Genomic DNA, 22,066 nt, shown 5'->3' with positions numbered 1-22,066 from the left:
GGATAACTAGTATTAAACTAGTGTAGCACTTCAAGAACTTTTTCTCTGTTTTAAACAACTTTACACAATTAGTGTGAGGTAAGTTTAGCCTGTGGTCTATCTCGTTGTTCGATATTGAGGTCTCGTCAGTGGGAGCCAGACCCAGAGGTGGTGATACTAAGGTGGAAGTAATGCAGAAGTCATATCACCATATACCAATTGCCAAAAGGTGTCAACACCTTATTACTAAAATTCTCTGGATTAGAGATAGTTGATGGCAGTCTATTTTTTCACTTTGCTATGCTACCAATTTTATATTTGGTTTAATCCTTTACCTTAGTATCCCCACCTATGGGTCTGGCTCCCACTGACTAGACCTCAATAAAGGTCGAAACCGGTCTGGGTAGTGACCCTTCCCTTAATGCATAGCAGTATACATGTCTGTAGGCAGATGTGCTTTGCATTATGGGATACTAAGGCAAGAGATCAGAACTTATCTCACCTTTACCACAAGTTGCCCAGTCCTGAAAATACTTCAGGTACAAACTTTGTTTGCTTACACTTGGATAAAGGATTAAATCAAATATATAATTGGTAGCATAGCCAAGTGAAAAAACTTCCATCAAATATCAGATAACCAGAGTTACGTGAAAGTACTTCTTAGAAATTAAAATTACGTGTTGTAATTTTAACATTTAAACCTTTTAAATGTTTTTGATGAGTTGAAAATAAAAACACAAAAGTTGATATGTAGACTCCTTTTAATGTACTTTGTAATACAGTACTGGATTATATACATATCTGCATCTTTGTATTTTGATTCCATTTTCTATATTAATCAATATTTTTTTTTTTTTTTTATCTAAAAGATTACTGGTTCCATTCAGGTCAGTAAATTATAACTCTGTTGTGTTTGGAAAGTTCAATTATTAACTTCTACAAGAGAGCCAAAATTCTTAATGCATAGTATATGGATAACAAGTACAGTAATACCCTGATGTGCACTACCCCGACTTACGCGAATCCGGAGTTACGCGGTTTCTTATATGTACGTATTCCTGTCACGCCTCACCACTAGTCGTATCTTTCTGCGCTGGCCGCATTCGCCAGTGTCGCACATGCTGTGAACAAGTACTGATGTGTTTTGCGCGGTCTTCATTCATACACAATTTTTATAGTCTACAAAATCACATAAAAAATAATAATGTCATCCAAAAGAAGCAAGCCCGATTCTTCTACAGCTAGCAAGAAAAGAAAAACATTGACTTTGGAAACAAAACTCAACATTATTAAGGATTATATTATTATTATATTTCCTGAGACACTTAAGGCTATCATCGAGGAAGATAGCTATAGCAGTCAAACCATATTTAATGTAGACAAGACTGGCTTGTTCTGGAAAAAAGATGCCTAAGAGAACTTTCATCGCACGTGAAGAAAAAACGTTTCCTGGCTTTAAGGCTTCCAAAGACCGGTTGACAGTAATGCTTGGTGGAAATGCAGCTAGTGATTGCAAGTTAAAACCTCTCTTAATTTATTGCTCCGAAAATCCAAGAACTCTGAAAAAAAAATCTAAAGCTGGCTTGCAGTGATTTGGAAGTCAAATTCTAAAGCTTGGGTGACAGCTTCTATTTTTGAAGACTGGTTTAGTCACCATTTCATACCTGAAGTTGAAAGTTATTGCCAGTTTAAAAAAATTCCGTTGAAAGTTATGCTCATTATTGATAATGCACGTGGTCACCCTCCTGCAACTTTAATTGATTTTGATCCACGTGTAAAAGTTGTTTTCTTGCCTCCAAATACGAGCTTACTTCAACCGATGGACCAAGGAGTTATCAAAACATTCAAAGCGTGCTACACACGGCGTTCATTTGCAAATCTGAATGAAGCTGTGAGGCAAAATGAGCAACTCTCTGTTAAAGAGTTTTGGAAACAGTTTAATGTTTTAGATGCTGTAAGGATTATCGGAGATTCTTAGGGTGAAATTTCCCAAAAAACTTTGAGTGGTGTCTGGAAAAAACTTTGTCCATCCTTTTTTAAATGCGAAACGGAAATGTTGCCAGAAACTGATCAAGTTGCTGAGGCAACAGAAGAAATTGTCAACCTTGCCAGGCAATTAGATTTAGAAGTCGACAGTGAAGATGTCAGTGAGCTGTTAGACTCGCATAACAAGGAGCTTACCATCGACGAGCTCATAGAGATGCGTTAAGCAAAGCGCTACTGAAGAGACCGAAACCTCAGATCCAGTTTTACCAGAAAAGCACATGACAATTGCAAAATTAACAAGTCTCAGCTTAATTAAGAAAGGTTTACAGATTTTGGAGGACATAGATTCTAACAAGGAACGAATTGTAGCCACAAGGCAAGGAATAAAAAAATCACTGGCTTGCTATGAAGAAATTTTGCGTGACAAGAAAAAGAATTATGCCGTCAGACGAATCTATTAGATTTTATGAAACCATCGACATCGAAATAACTTTCTTTTTTTTATGTACGAAAAACTACAATTATGATTACTGTATATTTCTTAAAAAAATATAGGTGTTTTTGTAAACTTTTGGTCCCAATTGTATGTTTGTATATATAAATTACATGCAAAATTATACCCCGAGTTACGCGAATTCGACTTACGTGCTTTTCGTTGGTCTCACCTACCACGTAACTACTGGGTATCACTGTATTTCCTTATTTATGCTGAATGCAAAATATTATATATTTGCATTCATTAGTATATGATTCAGTAACTATAGGTTGCTGCCAAACAAGCAGTCTATTTGTTAACTATTAGAAACTGATATGTAGTTCAGTAAATTGGAATACTATTAAAGTTGTTCGTGGTTTTATCAAAAGCAAACCCCTTTTTCATAAAACAGGTTTATTGTTTTGCTTTTTAATTTAAATTTTTAGGAATCATTTTCTTTTAGAATTTGGAAGGGGAAATTAGACATATAGATAATGGCTGAAATTAGTTCCATTTCATTCTTCCCTGAATGATTTGTAAAACTATTTTAATTAGTTTTTTTTTTTTTTTTTAGTGCTGCCAACTCGTGTCCTGCCAGTCCTAGAGCAGGTTCCCACCGTCGAAATATTGCCAGTGAACTACAGATGGCAGCAGCTGCAGCATATGTAGCTTCTACTGTTTCTGTTGAAGAAAAGCCTGAACAAAAATTGACAGCACCAACAACTGAACCACCCACAACAAACAGTGAACTCTCTAGCTCCAGAGACGATCAGAAACCTCCATTTTCATATGCACAATTGATTGTTCAAGCCATATCTTCAGCTCCTGACAAACAACTCACATTGAATGAAATTTACTCATATATTACCAAAAATTATCCATTTTATAGGACAGCAGATAGGGGATGGCAGGTAATTTTGATATAAGCAGCATATTTGAGTTTGATTATCACTTGTTATGATTTAGAGAAATAGTTTATTTCTATATTATTATTATTACATGACACCTCCAGGAAGTCAAAAGACTCTTCTAGGGAGGGCACCTACTCTACAGCTCTCTGTCTCCACCACTCAAATCCACCAATTACAACTAACCACAACTACACCAATGCCATCTACCACCCATCACCACCACTAGTATTTCCACAGACAATCATAAACACCCATGCCCATGGTGGGATTCCAACCTGCAACCTTTTGGCTGGAGAGCGGATATGCTAACCACTCAGCCAATCATCCCAGCAATGCCATGTGTTTGTACATGCTATGTGTTTTGGCTAGGACTTTATAATGGGATTTGTTATTAATTCTCATTAGGCTATTTTATGTAGCATTTTTGATTTTAATTAGTTTCCCATCTCTTAAAATTTAATACCTTGCTTTCATATATTTACTTCTGAAGAATGTGCCAGTGGAAACTAAATTTAACAAGGTCTTCATGCTTCCTATTTTTCCTGCTTTTTTAAAAATTATTATTCCTAATGAATTATAGGATACTGAGAGACTTTTAGGAAGTTAAAAAAAGAAGTGGTTGTTTCTTTTCATAATAACTTGGTTAGTAATTTCAATAAAGTTATTAATCTGAATAATCAAAAATTTTCAGTTTTCAATTAGTTTTTTTTTTTTTTTTAAATGGTTGCTTCCACCCACAAAAGGTTGTCAACCTATAGTACATTAATACTGTGGGTGGGCTAAGGATGTTTTTCTTCTATATTTATTTATTTTTTACATAATCTAGACCTTGTTCTAGAGACCTAAAACATGGAATTTTTTCAAGCCACGTCAGGCCTACAAATAAGTGGTGGTCTCACACCTGGCAGTGAAATTCATCTCCTACCTAAATGCCTTGTACTTAAATTTTATTGTTTTCGAAATTTATTTTTTATCAATGTAAGAAGTATCTACAGAGGAACTGGCAGAAAAATTACAGAAACACTAGGTTGATATAATTGGTATTACCAAAACAAAGAAGACAAAAACAGATATGATTCTTCATAATTACAAGTATAAGTTGTTATATTCAAGCAATAATGATTGAGGAAAGGAAGGAGTAGCTGTAATACTCGTAGAAAGACTTAGACATTGGTTATACATGCTTATTAAATTACTTAAGGAATTTACAACGTACAAATGATATAAATTAAAATTAAACTTTAATCTATATTCCAATATTTCGGCAACGTCACGTTGCCATTTTCACAGGAACTTAAAATAAAGACAGTAACTGAGGACGAAGCAGGAAGCTGCTGTTTCTCCTAAAAGTCCTGATAGTGCACCCCCCCCCCCTAGCGGGCTATATAAGTATTCTTGGCCGTTGGGCTGAAGGTCTTCTGATGTAAGTCTCTCAAATTTGGGGCAGTCTCATGCAATCAAATTTGTTGAGGTTTGGCATGCTTCTTAGGGCTGAGGCTGATTCCATGAATAGTCCTTCAAATTTGAATTTACTACGGTGTATAACCGTGGCTTTCTTTCACCGTATTCTGTGGCGAGTATCCAGAGCATGGTCTGCAAGATCAGAGTGGCTGTACTGGTGAAAATGGATGTAGTCCTTGTGTTCTGAAATTCTGATATTCGCTGTCCTGCCTGTTTGGCCAAAATAGGACAGCTTACAGCTGCAAGGGAACTGGTATACACCGGATAGGTCTAAGTAAGGGAGGTGGTTGGTCTTTAGTGGAGCGGATAGGGGATGCCAATTTTTTATATGGTCTGTAACAAGAGGTCAAGTTATGTTTTTTTAGGATTTTGGTAATTTTTTCCAAGTTGTCTCGGATGTAGGGAATGGTGATGGATTTAGAATAATCCTTGTTGTGAAGGGGGAGGGGGGGGGTTGTGGTTAACTGGTGTCAATATTTTTTGGATTTTTTTTGGGGGGGGGGTAGCCATTGGCTGAGAAAGTGTTGAGGATGTGGTTTAGTTCAGTGGTTAGGGCATTGTCATTTGAACAGATAAGTTTAGCCCTGTTGCGTAGTGTCTTAATAACTTCATATTGTTGTGAGGAGGGGGGGGGGATTGTTGGTGAATGTATCTGCCTGTATGGGTGGGTTTTTTATAAACTGAGAAAACCAAGGTTCCATCAGTTTGGGTGGCTAGTGTGTCTAAGAAAGGGAGGCTGTTGTTTTTCTCCTTTTCCAGGGTGAACTTGATTCTTGGGTGTTGGTTGTTTAAGTGTGTTAGGAAGGAGAGGAGTGTATCAGAGCTATGTGGCCAAATAGCGAACACATCATCAACTTAGCAAAGCTATATGGTTGGTTTCTGTGGGACAGAGTTCAAGGCGTTCTCTTCAAAAGTCTCTATAAAAAAAGTTGGCCAAGGGTGGGGAGAGTGGTGAACCCATGGCTGTCCCCTCTATTTGTTTATAGAATTTTCCTTGCCAAACGAAATAGCCTGAGTTCATAGTGAACTGAAATAGGGCTGAGATTATCGGGAGGAAATTTAACTTGGATTAGATCTAAGGTTTCTTTGAGTGGGACATTTGTGAATAAATAGCGAACACATCATCAACTTAGCAAAGCTATATGGTTGGTTTCTGTGGGACAGAGTTCAAGGCGTTCTCTTCAAAAGTCTCTATAAAAAAAGTTGGCCAAGGGTGGGGAGAGTGGTGAACCCATGGCTGTCCCCTCTATTTGTTTATAGAATTTTCCTTGCCAAACGAAATAGCCTGAGTTCATAGTGAACTGAAATAGGGCTGAGATTATCGGGAGGAAATTTAACTTGGATTAGATCTAAGGTTTCTTTGAGTGGGACATTTGTGAATAAAGAGGAGACGTCAAAACTGACCATTATATCAGTATGTTGGAGTGTAAGGTTTTCCATGCTGGCTTCGAAATGGGCTGAGTTTTTTATATGTGATGGTGTGTTGCCAGTATAGTGTGAGAGCGCTTTCGCCAAATGTTTAGCTAATTTGTACATTGGGGAATCAATGCCATCCACTATGGGACGTAATGGCACATTTTCTTTATGTATTTTTGGGAGTCCATATATACGGAGGGGGGGAGTTAAACAGTTTTAATTTGTTAGTGATTTCTACAGGCCAAGAAGTGACCTTCTTAAGGAGCCTGTGGAGTTTTCTAATTTGTGAGTTGGTGAGATTGTACTGAATAGGGAGGTAAGTAGTCTGATCTAATAATATAGATTTAAGCTTACCTGTGTAGTCTGTTTGGTTAAGTACTACTGTGGCGTTACCTTTATCCGCTTTGGTGATTATTATTTCTTTGTTTTTCTTTAATTCCTGCAGCAATTTATATTCCTTATTGGTTATGTTGGTTTTTGGTGGTCTAGCTTTGGTGAGAACACAAGCTACATCCGTTGGCCACGTGGTTTGGAAGGTGGCTGATTCTGCATTTAATTTGGATCATTATATCCTCAGCTGGTAATTTTCTGGGAGCAGTAGCAAAGTTGTGGCCACGTGAGAGACCGTTGACTGCTTCAGGCTTCAAATTAACTGAAGAAAGGTTGACCACAGTGTCAGTAGGAAGTTTTGGTGCAGAGGTCGAGTTCTTTTTTAATTTCTCAAACTTTTTGATATGTCGACCTCGCACTTTTTTAAATTCTTTATCAGCAGCAGTGCACGATATGTCGTATAAGATTGACCAAAGCTCGTGGTTTAACGTGCTAGAGGGCTCTTCTTCAAGCACCCGTATAGGTAAGTTAGCGTTGCTAGGAGACAGCATGTAGTGGCGATTTATTCTCGTAGCAAAGCCTGGTTGGTGCAGTTATAAATTCGGAGAGCCTTTTGTGACAAGAAACAGTGCTTGAATTTGACACACAATTTGGGATTATCTGATTATCCCGGCAGCGTTTTAGGAAGGTCAGACTGTTCAATTGTCTTGATAGCTTCAGCTTCATTTTACTGTAATGGCTGACCTTGCGTGTGATGGAATCTCCGTGGATGATAATAATTCTCATAGAAAGGCTTAGACGTTGGTTATACATGCTTATTAATGAATAACACCATTAAGCTTGAGCTGCAAAAAAAGAAACGACTATGGAGGGAATTTAACACTTTCATTGCCAAGCTGAAAATTGGAATTTCGTGTGGTGGCCAAATTTTTTTAATTTTTTTATTTAGTTAGCGACATCCATGCGATAACGCGTGATCGTCTGTTTGGTGAGAACGCGCATCACGTGATCGCGCGATATCGTTCATTGCCAAGCTGAAAATTGGAATTTTCTAAGTGGTGGCCAATTTTTTTTTATTTTATTTTATTTTCATTTAGTTAGTGATGTCCACGCGATAACGCGTGATCGGCCGTTTGGTGAGAGCTCGCATCGCGTGATATCGCGTGATTGGCAATGAACGTGTTAAGGAGAAAGGTGACTGGCAGGCACATGAATGGTATAAAGAGTAAAAAGGTAAAAAGACCATGAATCAGAATGGGATAGTTAGTATAAGGCATCAAAAAAGGGATGGGACAAATCGGCTTCTGCAATTCATGTATACAAATACCAGAAGTATTAGGAACAAGAAGGAAGAATTTTTGGCCTTGGTTGGCACTTCCAGACCACAGGTTATTGGCATTAGTGAAACATGGCTGATAGAAGATGACACAGCTAGTGGGATTGAATGTGAGGCGGTATGGTGTGTTCAGGAGTGATAGGGAGAATAAAATGGGGGAGGAGTGTTATTGATGATAGCTGATGAGTTACAGCCAAGAAGAATAGAAGTGGAACTGCAGGATAGAGAAAAGAGCACATTTGAGGCTATTTGGTGTGAGATTGAAACTAGCAGGAACAAAATATACAGTTGGGTGCTGCTATAGACCAGGTGATGGAATAGATGGTGGAGATAGTATGCATAAGCAAATAGAAGAAATGAGTGGAAGGAGGGTAATTATTATGGGAGATTTCAACTATGGTAACATTAATTGGAAGGAGGAGAGGACACATGGGAGGAAGGAATTGGATTTTATGCGGTTATTAAGGGATAACTATCTGCGACAGCATGTAATGGAAAATACTAGGGGTCAGAGAGTGCTTGACCTGGTAATTGCATCTGAGAATTTGGCTGTAACCACGTTGCCACCAATTGGTGAGAGTGATCATAGGGTCTTGACTTGGGAGGCTAAAGGTGTGGAATTTACAACTAAGACAGGGTACATGTGGAATTATCGGGCTGGTAAGTATGACAAACTTAGGAGATGGATTGGTTCAGTGCCATGGCATGTACAACTACAAGGGCTAGAAGTTGATAGTGCATGGGAGGCAGTTAAGAAGTGTTTGCATGAAGCAATGGCTGACTGTATACCTAGAGTCCGAATAATAAATCAAGTAGAGGTTAAATGGATGAATAACACCATTAAGCTTGAGTTGCAAAAAAAGAAACAACTATGGAGGGAATTTAAGGAGAAAGGTGACTGGCAGGCACATGAACGTTATAAAGTGCAGGCCAGAAGGGTAACGAGTGTGGTAAAAAAAACAAAAAAGGAATACGAAAGAACATCGACCATGCAGGCTAAAGAGAATCCTAAACAGTTTTTTCGATATGTTGCAAGTAAAAGAAAAAATATATATGTCAGAATGATTTTAAAGAATGCCGATGGTAGGGAGGTAACTGAATCAGTTGATATAGTTGAATTACTGAGCGAGCACTTTGCAAGAATATATCTTCCAGGTGGTGACATTGCAGAAATGAATGAACCAATAGATTATATGTGAATTGTGGTGAATGAAGTGGAGGTGAGTAGTCTATTGCAAAACCTCAATGTCAATACATCTGTGGGATTGGATGGTATACCAGCTCGTGTTGTATGTGCAGCGGCTAAAGAATTGTCAGTACCCTTGATCATTTTGTTTAATTTGAGTCTCGGGTCTGGGTTAGTCTCGAGGGGGTGGAAAGAGGGGAAAATAGTTCCACTGCATAAAGGAGGTTCCAAGACTGCTGTTGTAAGTTACCGACCGATTAGCATATCGGGAATCGTTGTCAAGGTCTTGGAGAAATTAGTCAAGAGAAGAATACAGGATTGGATAGATGAAAATTGGATACTGTATGGGGGACAACGTGGTTTTGTGAAGGGTAGATCATGCCTCAGTAACTTGCTCACATTTTATAACACAGTGACGGCTGAACTGGATAAGGGTAATGGGTTTACAATGATTCTACTGGACCTTGCCAAGGCCTTTGACAGGATACCACATTGACTCTAATCAGTAAACTGGAGCAGATGGGGATGGATATAGGGTTGGTGAGATGGATAGGAGGGTGGTTGATGGAGAGATACCAGAGAGTGGTTTATTCAGGAGTGGAGTCGGAAAGATGGCTTGTGACTAGTGGTGTGCCACAGGGTTGTGTTCTTGGACCACTACTTTTTAATTTGTTCATTAACGATATAGGAAAGGATCTGAGAGGAAGTGTTCACTTCTTTGCTGATGATGCAAAGTTAGGTAGAGCAATTGTGAGTGCACAGGATGTCAAAATTTTGCAGGATGATTTGGATAGTTTGGAGGACTGGGCTAAGGAAAATGGATATCGATTTAATGTGGCAAAGTGTAAGGTTATGCATTTTGGGTTGAAAAGATTAGCAGCGGTATATCGCATTGGTGGAACCATACTCCAGGAGATGGATGAGGCCAGGGATTTGGAAGTGTTGGTGGATAGGGAGTTGAAGTTTAGGGGGCACATTGCAAAAGTGGCTAAATCAGCTCATCAAATCACTTGGTTGCTGAAAAATACTTTAAAAAGCAGAGACAAACAAGTTATTGTTCCTCTATATTGAGCCTTGATAAGACCCCATCTAGACTACTGTGCCCAGATATGGGTGCTAGGGTTTCTTCTTGATGGGGAGGAGGTGGAGAGGATCCAGAGACGAGTGACCAAGATGATAGCAGGTCTGTGGAATGATCCTTATGAGAACAGGTTGAAGATTTGTGGGTTGCAAAAATTGGTTGATAGGCGGAAAAGGGGTGATATGATTGAGACATTCAAATTACTGAAGGGTTTCTATAAGATTAATCCAGAAGATATTTTTGAGAATAGAACTGGTGGTGGGAGGACTAGGGGCCACACATGGATGCTGGGCAAGAATGTGGTTAGCAGGGGTGTTAGAGCTAGGTTTTTTTACTTGGAGAGTGGTGAATGAGTGGAATAAGCTGCCAGAGTCTGTTGTGGATGCTATGACCATGAATGAGTTCAAGGCAAGGTATGAAAGATACTGTGTGAATGTCGAATAGTTGTTCTTGAGATGATATTAGGGCCTCCCTCGATGAGTTTGTCGACTCCTTGGAGTTGCCTGTAATAATAATAATAATAATAATAATTAAATTACTTCACCAGTATAGCCACTCTGGTCTTGCAGACCATGCTCTGGATACTTGCCACAGAATACGGTGGAAGAAAGCCATGGTTATACACCCTAGTAAAATCAATTTTAAAGGCTATTCATGAAATCAGCCTCAGCCCTAAGAAACATGCCTAACCTCAACAAATTTGGTTGCATGAGACTGCCCCAAATTTGGGAGACTTACATCAGAAGACCTTCAGCCCAACAGCTGAGAATACTTACATAGCTTGCTAGGGGGCACCATTAGGACTTTTAGGAGGACCAACTGCTTCCAGCTTCGTCCTCAGTTATGTGTAGTACCTGCTTGCACATGTCTTTATTTTAAGTTCCTGTGAAAATGGCAACTTGACGTTGTCGAAATATTGGAATATAGATCATCATCATCATCATCAAATTCCTGCCATGTACCCTCAAGGGGTGTACAGGATATGACAGTACTACACGAAAAAATTACATCATTACTAACTTCCTATCTACAATTTTCCTCCAAATCAGTCTGTTACTTGTCAAGACTCCAACATTATCAGATCTTATATTTCTATCGTCTAAGGCACTTTGTACCGTATCAATCCACCTATATCTTGGTCTTCCTCTGGGTCGTTTTCCTGGCAGAGAACACTTGTTTTGCTAATCTTTCCTCTCCCATTCTATTTAAGTGACCATACCATCTGAGATTAGCTCTGCTAACGCATTCCTGGATGCTGACAATGTCAAGTTCTTTCCTAATATCCTCATTTTTAATATGATATTGCCATTGATGCCATCTGTTCACGCCTCTAATCTTTCTCAGGACTCTCATATCTGCGGTCTCTAGTCTTTGGTCAAGTGTTTTACTTCTGACCCAGCTCTCAGATCCATAAGTTAAAATTGGTTTGAACACAGTCTTGTATACAGCTAATTTAGTGTTCCGACTAATTTCTTTCTTATTCCATATGAATTTATTCAATTGACTTCCCACCATACCAGCTTTGCTGATTCTGTTGTCTATTTCTATATTTAGTTTACCATCTTCAGTAAAAATTGTGCCTAAGTAGCTGAAATGTTTTACTTGTTCCACAGGTTCTCCATTCACAACACAGTTGACATTTTCAATGATTCTGCCTATTTTCATTGTCTTTGTCTTTTTATTGCTGACCTTCATACCATATCTATTACAACAGCTATTCAATTTAGTCAGAGAATCTTGCAGACTTGTAGCGGATTTATTTAGAAGTATAACATCATCCGCATAAAGCAAAGAGCTGACATTAACATCTCCAATTTTGATATCAGGTTTAATACCACATTCCTTCATAATGTGATCCATATAGATAATGAATAACAGAGGGGATAATGTACATCCTTGTCTCACACCAGATTTAACATTAAACCATCTTCCTGTACTTCCTTCAATTCTAACTGCTGACTCACAACTCAAATAAAGACTAAGTATTGCTTGATATAATGCCCCATTGACACCATATAACTGCAGCGTATTGAATAGCTTCTCTCTTGGCACCTTGTCATATGCCTTTTCCAAATCGACAAAACTTAAATACAGATCTTTGTTATATTCCCATGCTTTCTCGACTATTTGTCGTAAAGTGAAGATCTGATCCTGACAGCCTCTATTTGGCCTGAATCCAGCTTGTTCTTCACCAAGCTTTTCTTCCACAATTCTTCTCAACCGTTTCTCAAGTATACTTGCATAGATCTTGCCAGGAACACTCAGTAGGGAAATACCTCTGTAATTCTCACATTCAGTTTTATTTCCCTTTTTATATATGGGTACTATGAGAGCTCTACTCCAATCATCAGGAATTCGTCCCTCTGTCCAGGCTTTCTGAACTATGTAGTGCAGCCACTGTAAGACTCTTATACCACCATACTTCAGCATTTCTGGTCGAATATCATCTACTTTTGCTGCCTTTCCACATTTCAAGCCTTTGATGGCTTTTTCTACTTCAAGTATGGATATGTATTCCTGACTGCATGCCTGGTCAGTGTTTTTTATCACTGTGCTGTCATCACTGCTTGTTTCATTTAGCAGTTTTTCAAAGTAATTACTCCATACTTCAAGGATATCTTTTTCTCCTGTTTTCATTTCACCTTTATCATCTCTAATTCCTTTTACAGCACTCTTTCCTCCATTCCTAAGCTTCTTCAACAACCTCCAGAATATTTTGCCACCTTCTTGATATTTATTTTCTATATTCTTGCCAAAGTCCTCCCATGACTTTTGTTTAGCTAGTTTTACACACTGTTTAGCTTTCTTACATTTGTCTCTGTATTCTGTAAGAGTAAAAGCTGACTTATTTGCCAGGAACTTTTGATATGCTTTCTTCTTTTCCTTCACTGCCTCTTTAACTTCCTGTGTCCACCAGGGAGTTCTGATTTTTTTATCTTTGCACACAACCTCACCACATGCCTCTCTGGCAGAATCAATCAATGTTTCCTTCAGAGTTTGCCACTGAATCTCCAAGGTTTGATTCCTGTTCTCAAACTCTTTCATTTTCTTTTCAATAATATTTCTGTATTTTAGTCTACAGTTCACATCTGAGAGCTGCTCAACTTTTATTTGCTTTAAAACTTTCTTACATGTTATTCTTTTCAATATGAAATTCAATTTTATCCTGCTCAAGACTAAATAGTGATCACTTCCAATTTCAAATCCTCTGTACACTCTGGTGTCCTGCACCAGGGAGAAAACATCACTATCAACAATAACATAGTCAATGAGACTTAAGTTCTTATTCCTAGCCTCTTCTCTCCATGTGAATTTGTGCACATTTTTATGTTGGAACATGGTGTTAGTAATAACCAGTCCATGTCCTGAGCAGAAATCCAACAGATATTTACCATTATTATTAGCTTTGCTCTTTTCTCCAAATTTTCCCAAAATATTTTTGTATGTCTCACAATCATTTCCTACTCTACTATTTAGATCCCCAACAAGGACCAACTTTTCCTTTTTCATTGTGTCAGTTGCTTTTTCTAAAGCCTCAAAAAATTCCTCCACTTCTACCTTAGTAGAACCTTCTGTGGGACCATAGGCACAAATAAGTCTCATTGTCCAGTTCCCCATTCTCATATTTGCCCACATTACTCTACTTGAGACTGACTGCCATTCAAGAAGATTAGCCTCGTATTTTGTGTTGAATACTATGGCTACTCCTTCTTTTCCTTGATTGTTATTGCCTGAATATAACATTTTGTATTTATTGCTCAGAAAGATCTCACCAGTTTTGGTCTTTTTTGTTTCAGTCACCCCTATTATGTCGATCTGGTACTTATCTAATTCCTCAGCTAGCTCCATTTCTTTGCCATTCAGGCTTCTTACGTTGATAGTACCGATCTTTAACTCTGGTGATGTTGAGTTGGGGTTTGTTTTCAGATTTGTTCCAGTAGCTGACTTTTCGCTGTTCGCCCTGGTTCCCTGGCGAAAACAACGGGGGCCTTGTTTAACCGGGCGACGCCCCAGCCGGCATGAAATTTTGTCATGTTGTACCATCATTTTTTATTTTGGTTTAACCAATAAGAATACAATTTGGTCGGCTAAATCCCAAATTGCCAGCCCATCCTCGTTCGTTCAGTATCAAAGTAGATACCCAACAGGGTGCACCACGAGAAGGTGAGGATTGGACATTAGGTCAGAAGCCCTGGTCGGTTCTCCGCATTCCTTTAAAGGCTATGTGGAGGTCTCCTCTCAGTTATACAGCTTTGACCCTTAAGCACCCCTGGAATATAGATTAAAGTTTAATTTTAATTTATATCATTTGTACGTTGTAAATTCCTTAAGTAATTTAATAAACAATAGCTGTAATAATATACAACACTAAACATGAGGATAGACTTAAATGTTAGGCAATAACAAATAGAATGAAGCAGAAGACAACATTAGAATCAGGATTTGGACAATGAAACTTAATTGTGCCTATGGTCCCACAGAAGGTTCTATAAAGGAAGAAGTAGAGGAATTTTTTGAGTCATGAGAAGGCCGCTGTCATAAAGGAAAAGTTTGTTCTCAGTAGCGATCTAAACAGTAGAATAGATAATGAATACCAGACATACAGAAATGTTTTGGGAAAATTTGGAGGCAAGAGTAACTATCAATAATGGTAAGCACCTGTTGGATTTCTGGTCAGGACTAGCCCTTGTCCTGAACAGAAGTAACACCTTGTTTCAACATATAGATGTGCACAAGTTCATGTGGAGAGAAGATGTGAAATAAGAAAAGTGTCATTGATCATGTTATTGTTAACAGCAATATCTTAATGTTGTTTCAGGACGCAAGAGTATACAGGCAATTTGAAATAGGAAGTAATCGCCATTTGATTCAACAGGATGACATTGAATATCATATTGAACAAAAAGTGTATAAGAAAGTTTTTAAAAGAATCAATATAGCTTCTTTCATGGGTGAACTGGGGACTCAAATATGGAAATATTCATGAAACAATAAGTTTAAAACAAAAACCAAAATATGGATCATTAGTAGAACCTGAAAAAAACATTGGTTGATTTGATTCAGCTTTAACGGTGAAGTTGACTACAAGGATAGAAAAATCTGAACTCCATGTTAGACTTGGGAAATTAAAGAGATGGTCATGGAAAACAAGAAAGCATATTGTTGAAAGTTTTTTCACTTGGTTATAAATTAAATTAAAGATGCCAAGAAATTATATTCTTGGTTTAATCCTTTATTCAAGTGTAAGCAAACAAAGTTTGTTCACAACCAGTCTACGTGTATATAGAGGGTATGACTTCACATTCATGTGAAGTAATCTGTGGTTTATCCATTACACTTGAATAATGGATAAACCAAGAATATAATTTCATGGCATCTTTAATTTAATTTATAACCGAGTGAAAAAACATTCAACTAGCCCTGATCCAGAGTATTTTAATAATAAGGTGTGACACCGTTTCGCTACTTGTAATATATGAATATATTATATATTTATATATATAATATATTGATGAAATATATGAGTTCTGTATTACTTCAACCTTGGTATCACTTCTGGCTCCCACTGATGAGACCTCAATAAAAGTTGAAACTGGTCTGGGTAGTGGCCCTTTCCATAATTCTTATCATTATACCCACTCATCAGGATGTATGCTTTGCATTATGGGATGCTAAGTAGCTTGGTCTTGTAAAGACTTCATACGCAAACTTTGTTTGCTTACACTTGGATAAAGACTAAACCAAGAATATAATTTCTTGGTCTCTTTAATTTTATTTTTATTTTATTTTTATTTCATTATTACGTGACACCTCCAAGGAGTCCAAAAACTCATCAAGGGAGGGCACCAACTCTACAACTCTCTATCTCCACCACTCACAATCCACCAACTACAATGAACCCCCAACTACACCAATGCCATTTACCGCAGCCCACCATCACTAGTATTTTCACAGACAATCACAATTGTCTGTGAAAATAGCCTGACACCAGGCTATTTTCGGGACATTTCACCCATTTGCCTCTGTTCACTCGATTTCATTCTATGTATGTTCCAGAAGAAAGAGAATGATGAGAAGTTGGTTTCATAACTTTGAAGCTGAATTTAAGAAAGCATATTGAAAATTCCTAGCAAGTAAGTCAGTATGTGCTCTTAGAGAATACAGAAAAAAATGTAAGAAAGCAATGTAGTTTGTGAAAGTAGCTAAACAAAAGTCATAGAAAGGCTTTGGTAATTGAGAAGGTAAATATCAGGAATATAGCAAAACGTCAAAGAATACAAGAAATTTTGTTACAATGTAACAAAATCATCACATCTTTGACTGGCATATGTATCCAACTCAGGTCTTATCTAAAGGCCTAGGAATTGTGAGATATTGTTATAAGAATGTGTCCCTGAAAGTGTCATTTTCTGGAGTTGAGAATGTTATATATGGGAGATTCAGGTGTTTCATATATTTCCTTGGTATTGCTCTTGGTATTTCTAGGATAGTTAATAGCTGTTGTTTGTTGCTTTGTTTTGTTCAAAATTTGTTGACTTTCAATTTCCAGATCCCTGTGCTTGGTTAATTTTTTCAGGTACTTTTTCTTCTACTATACTATCTTCTGGTATTGCTGGAATGGTAAGCTATACATGTTGTTTCACTACAGTAATGTCTGTCGTGTTGTGGTCCAGATGCCTATCTGCCTGAATTTTAAAGTAATTCTCATATTTCATAAGAAAGGACACCAGGCTATTTTCGGGACATTTCACCTACCCGCCTCTGTTCACTCCATTTCATTCTATGGATGTTCCAGAGAACAGAGATAGATAGAATGAAAGAGAATGATGAGAAGTTGGTTTCATAACTTTGAAGCTGAACTGTCTATAAATATTGACTAGCAGTCACTGTTATTTGTACATGCATAGAGAAAAGAGGAGGAAAGATAATGGCCATTTCAACAGAGCAACTTCTGTGAAAGCAGTGATCTATATAAAAAGTATAAGGCAAAGAGAACAGATCTGAAAAAGTTGAGTGAATATATGAGAAGAGTGTCATTGATTATGCAGACTTTGCTCACTTGTAATACAATCAGCATTTTTAAGGAGAATTTTGATGCACGTTTCAAATGTGAGAACAGTGTTCTAAGGTTGATTGAAAATTTCCATAATGTTAGAGGTAGTTTGGTTTAGAAGTAGTGTCATGAACAGAAAAGAGCACCAGGTATTTTAGAGGCTGAGGAGCCTGTGGATGTAATCTGCCCTTTTTAGGAAAGACCTGTGGTTTAAGATCTTCAGGAAGGAAAATCTAATCTTGCTTAAGGAATAATGCAGTATTTTGGTTTGGGAGTATTGAAGCCATCTACTAGGTTATCCTGTGGTTTCTACAATGATACCTGGAGAGGATATAATAGGCAGTCCATTTGTAAAGAGTTGAAGGCAGACCATAAAATGGTAGTTTGATTAGTTTTAAAGTAATTAGTTTTAAATTAATTTTGATAAGTTGAAACATTATCAAAATTAATATGAGCCTGGCATGGTTTTAAAGGCTGCTACATCAGATCCAATTATATGCTATAGAATTGTTCAAAAACAACCACACAAGTTTCTCTAGACCTTTCCTTAACTTGTGTCCAAAGGTCGACTAAGAGATCTCTTGTTTAGTGAAGGTAGCAAAATTCATATTGGTGATCACTAATTAATTTCTAAACTTCCAGTACTGTGGTGAGGGCAAACACTAGATGCCCAATTCCCCCTTTCTTTCTTTTCTTTCTTTTTTTTTTTAAATGAACTGGATGTACAGTTGTTTCCATATTATAAGGCAGATGCCAGATGAGTACGAAAGATTGTTTATGAAGATGATATAGGATAAGTGTTATTTCTTGTCCAAAATTTGGGGTAAGTGAGGAATACCATCAGGACCAGAAGACTTGTTGGTATCTAAGCTATTAATGATTTTTCTGTTGTTGCTCAGGTGAAAGACCAGAGGGAGGCATGTGGGGAACTGTTCTTGATATAGCAGGATTTTCTCATAGTAGAGTTGGCAGAGAAGACTATGCCAGGAGATCAACCTTACCTTAGGGTGACAAGTGATACTATCTTGATGTGAGAAAGAGGTTGAAAGTATCACAGGGAAAAGTTGCAACTGAAAAGTTGCAATTGAGTTTCAATTGAAACTCAGCTGCCTTTGAACAGGTGGCAGTTTTCTGCATTTGGCTTATTCATAGTCAGAATTTGGATATATCAATGATACTGACTTCAGTGTAGACTGAAGTGGAGTTTTTGACTTCAGCCACAGGATTCTTGTCTTTTCTTTTAGTAATTAATATTTGGTTTACTTGCTTATTTGGCTGAATAAAATAGTGCCTCCATGCTCTAATGCAGGGTTTCCCAAACTGTGTTCTGTAGAACCCTGGTGTGAATAAGTGTTCCGTGAAAAATTATCAAAATTAACATGAGCCTGGAATGGTTTTAAATGCTGCAACAAGTTCAAACATGTTTGAAAATCAGGAGCTCTTCACTTTACGTGTGGATTGTGCTATTAAGGCCAATGCGCACTGGCCTTGACTCAGCCACACGCAGTTGTCGACCTCTGTATGCGAGCGAAGTATGGAGGTATCTATTCTAGGAAACGTGCGGTCACAAGTAAGGTCGATGCGATGCGGTGCGGCCCAGCACCCCTGTAGTGTGCACTGTCGCATTTTTGCGATGCAATACAGCCTGCTTCGGCGATAGTGTGCATGTAGTTTTACACTGAATATGAGACTGATGATACTCGACTCTAACAGTATGTTCCGTTAAATTTCAGGATTTGTGAAGTGTTCCGTCATAGGAAAAGTTTGGGAAACGCTGCTCTAATGAATAAGTTCTGGGTTTGAATCTTGTTGTAGCATAGATATTTGTGAAGGTCTTTAGCTGTTAAACAATTTTTTTAGTTCACTCTGAGGCCACTACCCTCCTGATTGGTTCCAGGCAACAAGGTTCCTGTATTATCTAATTCTTAGATAACACACACACACACACACACACACACACACACACACACACACACACACACACACACACACACACACACACACACACACACACACACACACACACCAGTGATACATGGATTTAAGAAAAGCTTCAATATCCATGTTATAAATATAAAAGAAGTCATGTTCTTGTGTATGATATTAATATTTAATGTTTTCACAGTTTTGCGTAATTTTTACTTTTAGAGTATACTGTTTCAAGTAACTGTTGAAAATATTAAAGTGACTGTTATCTGCGTGATACAGAATGAATTAAAGAATAAATTAATGCACATAATTGGCTATTGTGTAAATAGTTCCAGGTAGTATTTTAAAGTAGATTAATATTCATATTTTTATTAATTAACACTTAATATCTATATATTTACTGGAAAATTTCTATTGGTTCTTTTTTCTAGAATTCCATTCGTCATAATTTGTCCCTCAATAGACATTTTGTGAAAGTACCACGACCACAAGAGGAACCAGGAAAGGGTTCATTCTGGAGGATTGATCCGCTGTCAGAAACTAAACTAATAGAACAAGCATTCAGAAAAAGGCGGCAACGGGGAGTACCCTGTTTCAGAGCTCCATATGGAGGTCTGTCATCGAGGTATGTGTATTTTGGATGGAGTATATTAATTCAAGAGATTAGTGGATAATCATGTATTATTTTCTTATATCAGCCCTGCTCAGAAATGATGATATTGTTATGAAAATTTTCCTCTTGCTTCTGCACAGTAACTTTCTGGATTGATATATATTGTAATCTCTATGTAGGTTTAATAAGTGATTTTTGTTAAAAGTGGATCTTATAATAAGCCTCCCCCCTTATTTTTTTTCTGTTTGGAACTTCCCTCTGCTTTTTGTGGCTCTAAATTATTTTAAGAGATTGGTTGGTTGGGATGATTCATGATGCTATTCTAGAATTGCGTGAACTGAAAAAAATAAAATAAATGGTAAAAAGACACTCCTTTTTGCCATTTATTTTATTTTTTTTTTAGTTCAGGGATCTCCAACTACACTTCTCAAGTGCTGGATGCACCTCTGAAGTATATTGTTCAGCCTGCAAATACTCTCTTCATTGTTTGGTATACTATATTTAGTATACCAAATTTAGTATATTTGTTATACTCCATATACCTTTATTATTTATTGCTTAGAATTTGGAATCTAATTTTTTACTTAACAAATTGATTGGATACAAGATGTAAAACATGTTAGCATCTACATTCATTTAGGATATTAACTTGGGTTTTCTTTTCTACATCTAGTTAGATTGTCAGTGAACAATTATAAAACATGTTAAGATGGTCACTGGGTGAGGGCTAGGGCAGGAAATGAAGAGTCTATAGAACAGGTAAATATTTCAGCTATTTAGACACAGTTTTTAGTGAAGATGGTAAGTTAACCTGGAAATAGACAACAGAATAAGTAAAGCTGGTATAGTGGGTAGTCAGCTGAATAAATTTATATGGAATAAGAGAGAAATTAGCCAAACACTAAACTAGCAGTAGACAAGACAGCTTTCAAACCAGTTTTAAGTTATGGATCTGAGAGTTGGATTAGAAATAAAGCACTTGATCAAAGATTAGAGACCACAGATATGAGCGTTCTGAGAAAAATTCGGGGCCGAACAGATGACAGTGAAGGCAGAATCATATTAAAAATCAAGATATTAGAAAGGACTTGATCTTGTTAAGTCCTTTCTAATTCAATTGACATTGCATTCAAGGATCAAAGTTAATCTAAGGTGCTTGTCGCTATGGTGAGGAAAGGTTAGCAAAAGAGGCGTGTGATGCCGAGATGGCAGGAAAAAAGACCCAGAGGAAGACCAAAGTCTAGTTGGATTGATTTGGTTAGGAATCCCTTAGAAGAACTTGCTATTGGAAGCTTAGAAGAATGAAATGTTAGATACAACAATATTGGAGTGCTGACAAGCAATAGACTAATTTGGAGGAAGCCTGTTGATAGGAGATTAATAATGTAAACTTACTCATGTAGCTGTCATAGTAGTCTGAATACCTTTGAGTGTACATATCAGGAATTTGATTATGATGATGCTAAGATGGTAGAAACCAGGGTAGGTGAATACATTGTCTTTGTTTAGAAAACAAGTTTTCTTTTTACTAATATTTGAAACACAAGTTTAATCATTGTCAAATGATATAATCATTTAAGAAGAATAAAAGATTACTATACCCTCTGCCCAAAAAGAAACCGACTTTTGATAGAAAATAAAACACGTGCCAATTATAATTATTCAAATAATTTATTTCAATCAATATACTCTCCCTCAGCTTCAATACAGCATTTGGCATGGTCAATTAATTCGTTAAATGAGTTTTTTATATCGGTTTTTGCGATATTGTTGAGGGTTGTGGTTACTGCCACTTGAACATTTTCAATGGTGTAGTATCACTTTCCTTTCATCAGCAAATGAAGTTGGGGGAAAAGAAAGAAGTCACAGGGTGCTAAATCAGGTGAATATGGCGAGTGATCCAACACACAAACTTGGTTTTTGCTCAAAAATTGTCTCATGATGTTTGAACGATGAAATGGTGCATTATCATGCAAAAGTGACCAGCTGCCTGCATCACGATATTCATGCTGTACGTGACGAATTCTCACTAATCAATCGCTTCAAAACTTCAAGATAAAACTCGCCATTGACCATTTGGCCAGACGGAACAAATTCTTTGTGGATAATATCTTTGGAATTGTAGAAACAAATCAGCATTATCTTTACTTTGGACTTCTCCAAGCGACTTTTTTTTCGAATGCCCCTCTTCTGGTGGTCTCCACTCAACAACTCAACACTCTGGCACTTTGTTTTGGGCTCATACTCAAAACACCACGTTTCGTCACCAGTAACGATCATTTCAAGGAAGTTTGAGTCCTTATGAGCGG

General features: G+C 37.4%; 1 protein-coding gene across 2 annotated transcripts in view; it reads left to right on the top strand.

Moving 5' to 3' along the window:
* Window positions 1–22,066, top strand: part of LOC150109025 (forkhead box protein K1-like) — a 176,252-nt gene that overhangs the window by 111,882 nt on the left and 42,304 nt on the right. For both annotated transcript variants that reach the window (XM_090411426.1, XM_090411434.1), the window contains 2 exons: window positions 3,015–3,351; window positions 19,576–19,769. In XM_090411426.1, coding sequence (XP_090267552.1) covers window positions 3,015–3,351; window positions 19,576–19,769 — 531 coding nt within the window. The remainder of the gene's footprint in view (window positions 1–3,014; window positions 3,352–19,575; window positions 19,770–22,066) is intronic.

The sequence above is a fragment of the Typopeltis vanoorti genome, chromosome 2 (assembly GCF_054136105.1).
Source record: "Typopeltis vanoorti isolate ZY-2024b chromosome 2, IOZ_Tvanoo_1.0, whole genome shotgun sequence".
NCBI lineage: Eukaryota > Metazoa > Arthropoda > Arachnida > Uropygi > Thelyphonidae > Typopeltis > Typopeltis vanoorti.
This window is presented reverse-complemented; position numbering and strand designations above follow the sequence as displayed.